The sequence below is a fragment of the Eufriesea mexicana genome, unplaced genomic scaffold (genome assembly GCF_001483705.2).
Source record: "Eufriesea mexicana isolate 0111107269 unplaced genomic scaffold, ASM148370v2 scaffold13065, whole genome shotgun sequence".
NCBI lineage: Eukaryota > Metazoa > Arthropoda > Insecta > Hymenoptera > Apidae > Eufriesea > Eufriesea mexicana.
In genome coordinates this window covers 19,695-28,323 of record NW_016920591.1, presented here as the reverse complement: position 1 = coordinate 28,323, position 8,629 = coordinate 19,695, and the positions used below count along the sequence as shown (strand labels likewise).

Genomic DNA, 8,629 nt, shown 5'->3' with positions numbered 1-8,629 from the left:
AAAAATATAGAGGAAGTAAAGATATTTTTACATGTATATACGTATCATGAAAATTTAATTTATAAAACATGTACAAATTATCAAATTTATCATTAATAAGAAATTGTTCACAACGCAAATTTATAAGAAAAGTGAAAAATTTAATAAATTATTGGCTATTACTTGAACTTGTAACGAACTTATGTTAAAAAGTTCCAGAAATTTACAACAAATTTATAAATTATTAGATTAATTGTTAATAACAAATTGTTCGCAATATGAATTTATAATAAAAGTGAAGAAATTAATAAATTATGATATGATTCTCGCAAACAATAATTTCCTTATTGAAATATAATCTATGTATAGTATTTTAATCTTTCACACCTGTCACGATGTGCTAGAAATCATTACACAAGGAACCGAATATAACAGAAAGTATAATAATAATAGTATATTAAATAAACACAAAACACATGACTATCTCTGGTAAAATTGAACACACATTTAATAAAATATTTATTATAATTACCACTTTTGAAACCAAAGTATTAACGTTTCAATACCTGAGTACATAGAATCGAAAATATTGCAAACTTGAATTATAAGTTTACTCTACAGCTAACAATAAATTGATTTACTGCATTGCGTTTCACAATAATGATATCAACGCATGTCCAGTAAAGGACAAGCAAATAAACATCATCAAATAAATTAACAATAAAAATATCACGCAACTTGCAAACAAAAATATGTATTTCCCATACTCTTTTGCTTATTTCGCTAGTGACACTCCAATATTTTCTTTAGTCTAAACATAGAGCACCAGTCACTAAGAAAATTCACAACTATAATTACTAAATTTTCGCAATCACTTGTATTACATTACTATCAATGAGACTTAACGTTTCTGAACGTTTTACAAATCAACAGAACAATCATGAGACCACTCCGACAAAGCATTTTGAACAAGGATATTGAAAATCATTCTAAATATATTGCACTTGATGTACTTTCCTTCGATACCATGTTTAATTAAATATCCTTTCGTAGCTACTATTCTACATCAGGTAAAATGGGTAAAAATGGATATCGAAGAATAGTACGTGTCTTAAATAAAATACACATGTTAAAATTTTTTCAAAGAATAAAAGGTGTCCTGGTTTCCTTCTAACATAAAACAGACGCAAAACTGGAGGCGTGACGGGCTAGCTGATGCTATAGTTAAGGGGTAGACAGACAGTAGCAATGTAGACCGGTCGGCAGAGAAAGGAAATTGGATGATATTTCCCGTGACGATCAAACCTTATTGCCAATTGAAAGAGGAAAGTTCGCAGTACATTTACCGGGGAAATCAGCGGTGGCAAGGTGAACCAGAAAATGGTCTTGGCGATTCGTTTTCGCAAAAATTTGGCACCTTTATTTAGGTCGACCTACAAATTCTGCACCAACCTACGAATCGTTTGAACAAAGTAACGAAAAGAAATGTTTATTTATTTACTCATTTATCTATATGGGGATAACCCATTAGCTTGAGATAATATAGACAAAATTTTCAATACAGATATTCTTCCAATATTTATTTTTTAATTAATTAAATAGGTTGATTAATTTTTCTATAATAATTTCTGTAATAAATTATTAAGAATTTCTATATAAATTAGAAATTATATTTCTATATAAATTCTTAAACTAAGAATTTCTTTATAAATTTTGAAATAACCTTTTTGAACATTATCATACAAAACCTTCATGATATATAATTCTCTCAAGTCAGGTAAATTTTTGTAAGAATATAGTAAAAGGTAAAAGAAAATGATATAATATATTCAGAAATAGGCATTTATCTATTTCACTTTTTAATTAATTCAAATAAGATAATTTTTCTAGTAATCACATTATTACTTTAAAATCCATTTTACTAAGAATTCTTCTTGAAATTTAGAAATACTCATTTCGAATATCACCATATAAATCTTACACTAAACCTATTAAACCTACACCAAAAATTTTAATCTTTATTCTATTCTTTTAAACAAAATTATTTTATTCTGTAACAAACGAGAATGTCATTCCTAAAAAAGGAATCAAAGATGTCTCCAAAGTCATAAATCACTCTATTAGATAATTCTAATAGCAAACGTTAACATTAGATTAAACGACTGCGCTACCATGCTTCTGGAAAAGGAATATTCGAACTTTCTGATTACGGAGATTGACGTAACTCATTACCTTCGAAATCTCTCATCTAGTCGACGTAAAAATGATACCCTTGGTATTATTGGGCAGTTCGAGATCGATCCGAGGGCCATAAAAATGAAACCGCTAATTTCCCCTCAGCGACGTAACGTTGATATAATGTATTCTCGCGTTTCGTTTCATTTATCTGATCTTCCCATTACGAGGTATTCCGGTAATACCATCAGAGACTGAGCGATCGCGCGGAAAGGACTTATAGTTCCATTCCGATGTCCCTCGTCATAATTTCATATATCAGAATCCGCAGAAGGTCGGGGCTGAGCAGCGTTTTCGCGAAAAGATCACATATAGGGACGCAGCCGGGGTATAATTTCCTTTCCTTCCGTCTAATTCGAGTAGCGAACGAAGACAGGGGACCACGTCGCACGTGTGTTACCTTTTCTTTATTCAACCTGTGACCTGCGAAGCAACCTCAAAACGCGTCGCAAAATATCGACAAAATTAAAAAACGAATAATCGAAAAAAATGATAACAATCGGTGAAGAAGAATATGAGCACGAGACCACATAAGTATTTACAGAAATTTCAATTGCCTGAGATATCACGGTACTCCTATAGCAATTACGAACAATGCTTCGCAACATCAGCCTTGGAAGCATCGTTGTGAACCCTGGTCTGGTTTATTCTCCGTCGAGTTGAAGCAGGAGACAGGTATTCGCGTTGCTTCTTCGAACTTTCATCCAACCTGACATTCTTCCGTGCCTTCCAGCATTTTTAAAACCAATACCGCAACCACAGTGCACTTCGCAGCAGTCGGAGGCGTCGCTCTGGATCTGACGTGCGTCTACGTTCGAGTCGTTCAACCCCAAACTGCTCTCTGTCTGAAGCGTTTAAAACTGTAGAGTATAAGACAGGGAGGAACGGTTAATATACTTATTAGTATCTATTGTTCGTCCGCGAGAAGAAGTCAGGCGAATGTTTACATCCCCACTACGGTTAGAGATCCCCACCACCTCAACTGTCAGTCAAAGATGGAGACGAAGATCGATGTTGGTGGTACAGCTAGTAGGATTATGGCTGGATGGGGATGTAAACACTTGTCTGCCTTCTTCTCGCGGATGGACAGTACTGAATATGTGCAGTACGCGCCAGGACATCTTATGACTTTCAGTGTTTCTTGGGTAACTTTGGAGAAGTACGCCTCATCAAAAGAGAAACACACGATTATAAATCAAATTTGAGTTTAGAGAAGAAGGTTAGAAATATCGTTCCATTGGAAGATTTGTAAAAAATCTTTTCATTTACAGAAATAAAAATTTTGACTATTTGTATTTTCATAGTTGTGCTATTATTCTGTTATACTCATTTCTAACATAAATAGATGGAAATTGTAATACAAAAAATGTGAATTGCGATTAATCTTTTCTTATATTATTAATCTCTTGGAGGACACTGATGCACTTGTATATTTCGCGGATTTTGAAAAATATAATAAAATTGTTAATAAATGTTTTCGGACATATAGAATCTTTTCACGAGTAAGTATCTTCAACTTCCAACAATTGTACGTATTATATTATATTTTTATAAAAATGGAAAATAATGATCTCTTCCTGAACGTAATAAATTTGCCCCTGACGAAGTTAAGGAATATGAGTGGATACGGAATATTTTTCTATATCGCATTAGCTTCGAGAAATACTGCAAATCATAGGATGTGCGTAATGTTCCTGCATATTGTATATTCCAGATGAAATTTCTTTAATTTAATTAATGAACGTACCGAGAAAGACGCCTCTGTTTCGCATGCACTGTTTGTATCCGACCCTGCGTTTTTGGTGGAAAATTGCGAATTTAAGGAATTGGCGTAGCTCGAGCTATCCATTGACCCTTTCATCATCGACAAAGAGCGTTCCTCGTTACTTTTATTAACAATAGGCAGCTTCCAATCTCGATTACTATAATTAGCTAGCTTTTGTAGTTGAAAAGTCGTAGACTTGTCACTCCTCCTACCAGCCAACTTTCGATACCTCCACGTGAAATTGGACAAAAGTAATTTCTGCAATTTAATCATTTGCTCCTTCTTTTTCTCAACCTGGATTCGTAAGTGCTGCACCATGCATTCGTATTTCTTTATCATATCATTCCGATGTTTCTTCAGCGAGACCATCTCTCGCTCGTTCTCGCATAACCTCAATTTCAGATCGCAACTTTCTACTTCTTTCTCTTTTTCCTCCTCGTCAACTTTGTTCAACGAAGCGGTATCCTTTACCAGGTACCCAGAACTCAATCGGGACTCGAGGATTTTACTTTCCAACGTCTCTTCCAGCCTCTGTCGTGTTTCTTCCAAAAACGTCAGTTTCTCGTTCATACAATTCACGGAGTCACTCGATCGAACGATCTCCTCGCTCAAGCTTTTTACGCTTTCATTGTTCGAGTTATTCGCCAGCACCATGTTGTCGACTTCCGCTTTCAGACAGATCAGCTCGTCATCTCTGTTCCGAACTTCCGTCGACAGCCACTTCAGTTTCATTTCCAGCATCGACTGCATCTCTAAGTGTTCTTGCAATCGTTCACGATAATTGTTCTTCTCCTCTCGGCACTTTTCGAGAACAGTTTCGAGCCCGTTAACCTTCTCCTGCAGCTGCTGCACTCTGAACAGATCGCTTCGCGCCTCTGCCACCTCGCCGCCTGTCTCTTCCGCCTGCAAACTTTCCATCGACGGTTCCATTTCCAATTTTTCGACCTGCGTGCCTCGCTCTACTCTTCGATTCGTCAACGATCTCACCGTCTCCTCGTGAACCAGATGCAGCACGGACAATTGATTCTCGAGATAGGCACACTTCTCCAGACAACCTTCCAGCTGCTTCAGGTTACGGATATCGTCTTCCTCCTTAAGCAGTAGCTCATCGGTCAACTCTTTGATACGTTCATTGTACTTCTGCGAGTCTATCTCGATCAATTTTCTCAATTTCTCGTTTTCCTTTTTCAGTTCCTCCATTTTGACTTGGAAGGTCAGCAGCTTGCTAGTGCACCTTGCTGTTTCGGATTTATTGAAATCCGCGATTCTCTTCAAGACATGTGATCTCGTGTCATTCATCTGGGAAGACAGTCCTTTGCTAAGTAACACTTCTCTTTCCTTTTTGGTGTACTCTTCTGAACTGACCAGGTCTATTGTCGACTCGGTCTGTTCTATTCTTTCACGCGTGTCATTGGTATCGGTGTTATCTGGTAACTGGGAAGTGGTTTGCGTACAATTTTCTTTCACCTCCTTGATGCTCGAACCACCATTGATGCTGATCGATATCTGGCTTCTGCAGCTGAAATCAATCCCCGAGTCTTCCTTCGCGTTGCCACTGTCGCTGGATCTGATGGTGTGTCGATCTATGTCGGTATCCACGGTGTGCATATACACTTTTTTCAGCGAATTTGTATCGGCATGATTAAAATAATGTTCCGCTTTGATGTCTACGCGAGCCTGCGTTAATTCCGTGTTATCGACGTTATCGTTACCGAAGAATTCGTCACTGTAACCTGGATAATAATTCCGAGCTAAGCTCTGGATGTTCCCTTTTCGACTACTTTTCGACGTACCGTAATCGATCTCGCATTCGCGTACATCTACCAGCTCCTTTCTCAGTAACTGTAATTGAAATTGCAAGCCGTGTATACGATTCGTTTTCTCTCGTATATCGGTCTCGAAATCTTTCGTTTTATTCAACGTCTCTTGCAGGCTGATCTTCGTGTTGCATAACTCCTTCTCCATCTCTATTGATTTCGTCGCCATTTTCACGTAGTCGTCCGTGGCCCGACTCAGGTCCTTCTCCAAAACCTGAATATTTTCCACCTTCTCATCGAACATACGCTTCAGTTCGTGAATGAGCCAACTAACGTCGTTCGTGTTATCGTGCACCTTCAAGAATAATTCGGGGAAGCGAAGTCGGAGTAGATCGTGAAAAGCTTTCAGTTTCTTCCTGATCAGCGTCAATTCGAAGTTGCATTTATTCCTATCCGTGCTCAGCAGTTCGTTCTCGGTCCTCAAGCTCTGCACCATTTCCCTCAAAACCACCACCTTCGACGTGATCAACGCGTTCTCCGTTTCGAGCTCCTCGTAGATCAATCGAATGCCATCAGCGTTGTCGTTGTCGTTCCTCTTGCGTTTCTTGTTGTATATTAAACTATCGATACGTTCCTTGTAGAACGTCTCGACTTGATCCACGGACCACTTTAATAAATCTTGACCTTTATCCTCGATATCCTTTGCACGCTTCTTCCACGAAGACTCTAGTTCCTCGATAGTTGCTGAGTATTGATCCATCAACTCTTGTCTCACGTCCAATTCGCGATTCAAATTATCACGTTCCAAAGTTTCCACGCGATTCTTCAATTTCTCATTTTCTTCCTCCAACTTCCTATAATCGAAGTACGAGCTCTCCGACTGTGTTTCCTTGAACATCTTCGTGGACTTAGCCTGCTTCGTAGAATTGGCAGCTTTGACAGCTCGTAGCTCCTCCATCAGCTTCCTGTTGTGCTGTTTAAGACTCTCGTATTCATCCACATCGATCGTGAGAGTTTTCCTTGGACTCTGTGTAACAGAAGTCATCGTGGACGACTTTGAACTCAGCGGAGTGATCGTGGAGACCGTGTTTCGTCTCGACACTCTAGACTCGTTGCCTAATCTCCTCGCCATCGTCGAGAAATTTAGAACGCTCAAGGTTTCCGGGAATGTCTCGCTGGTAGTGTCGATAGTGACGATAAAGCTGACCATCTCCCGACCTGACAGCACCCTCTGGAGGATCCTGGTTAATTTCGACTCCCGAAACGGTCCAGCTACGTGATCACCGGACAAATGGCTACTGCGAAGATTCTTGAGACATCTTCCCAGCACCACCAAACTGTTGTTTATATTTTTCGACTCCAGTAACCTGGCTCCTGTTTCTTCCCTAGTCTTAAACCGTCTGGAACCAGCCACGTCGCAAAATGTCAACGTGCTGACTCTGACTTTGTCCGGGGCGTTCTCCTCCTCGTACTTGAGCAACTTCAGCGTCAGTAACGTGTGAGATTGCGAGTTTGCGACGTTCATCGCTGTCTGGGCCACTGTCATCCTCGACTGGACGAAGATGAGCAACTGACAGGCTTCCAAAGCTGTGGTAATTGGCAGGAACTTCAAACAGTTCACGTAGGTCGATCCATCCCTTCCAGTCGTCACTTTGAGAGGTCTTCTTTCTTGATCGTTGACGTTCAGGAGATCATAAACATTGTCGTTGTAGATTTCTGCGACTGATATCCACACGGAAGACATGCACTCATCGCCCCAGTACTCTTGCTCTTCTTGCTCTGCAAGTTGAGGATTCGTGTTGTTCAGGGACAGTCGAGCCTGCGTGTACTCGTCCTTGGTGATTACTTTTGGGTTCAGTAGATCGGTTTTGCTGTGCAGTTCGCGTGTTCGTTCAAACTCGTTCAGGGTGACGATTCGATTGTCGTCTGTGATCTTGTACCAGGGAGCTAGGGTGCAGTTGACGGAGGAGAACAAGAGCTCGATGGTACGCGGGATGACACCTGGTGATTCCGGTGTCCCGTATAGGGTGTACGTTTTCCCAGAATTCGACACACCGTAGGTCAAGATAGTCGAGTCTTTACCGAGGAGGAAGTGGATCACTTGGTGCCTTATGCTGTGATAAAACAGGTCCGCTTGAGAAGTATCCGAGTCGAAAATTCGTGTGAACCCATATCTCTTATCCAAGTTTTCTCCTTTCTTCACGAGAAGCGTCGTTGAACCGACCACTGTATAGATTTCTTGGTTAGTTTCTCCGGAATTTGGCTTTATTCTAAGGTACACGTTGCTCGCCGATGAAGAGCTAGACGAGATATAGCGGATCACTGAGCTTTCGTTATTTTCTGTAGCTTTCGAAAAATCAGAATCTGGATCAGGCATGTTCTAGGATACAAGGGTGGTCGGATTAGGGAACAGGAATGTATGTCAAGATTTACGAGATATAGACGTACAAGGTATACGCGTGTTTCACCTATGTATATCTTATTTATGGGGTATGTAATTTGGTTTGATCAATTTTAATTCACGTTGATCTGTTTGCGTGTTTGATAATTGCTACGTTGAAAAGATTCGCACCGTTTTGATCCATTCTAAAGAATTTTTTGCGTTCTGATAGGTTACACAATGCGCCACTGTCACCGAATGTGTACGCGTGAATGTAACTCTGAGATAATGTGACATTGTAAATTGTCTTTTGTCTAATAATATGAGGTGTTTGAAATTTCTAATAATATTAATGTAATATTTCGCAATATAATATTGCATAAGTGCAATTTAATTTTAATTTAATTTTAATAATACTTATGTTTAGTAAATCACTAAAAAGCGGGCATTTGGAAATAAGGCATAAAGGAACTAATGAAGTATCAAAATTATAGATGCAGAAAAATTAATTAA

At 39.1% G+C, this 8,629-nt stretch overlaps 1 protein-coding gene across 1 annotated transcript; it reads right to left on the bottom strand.

Annotated features, from left to right (window-relative positions):
• Window positions 1–3,886: 3,886 nt before the first annotated feature.
• On the bottom strand, window positions 3,887–8,113 carry LOC108553764 (kinesin-like protein KIF20B). The gene has a single exon (XM_017908796.1). It carries the CDS (start codon window positions 8,111–8,113, stop codon window positions 3,887–3,889), a length of 4,227 nt encoding a protein of 1,408 aa, XP_017764285.1.
• Between the last annotated feature and the right edge of the window lie 516 nt (window positions 8,114–8,629).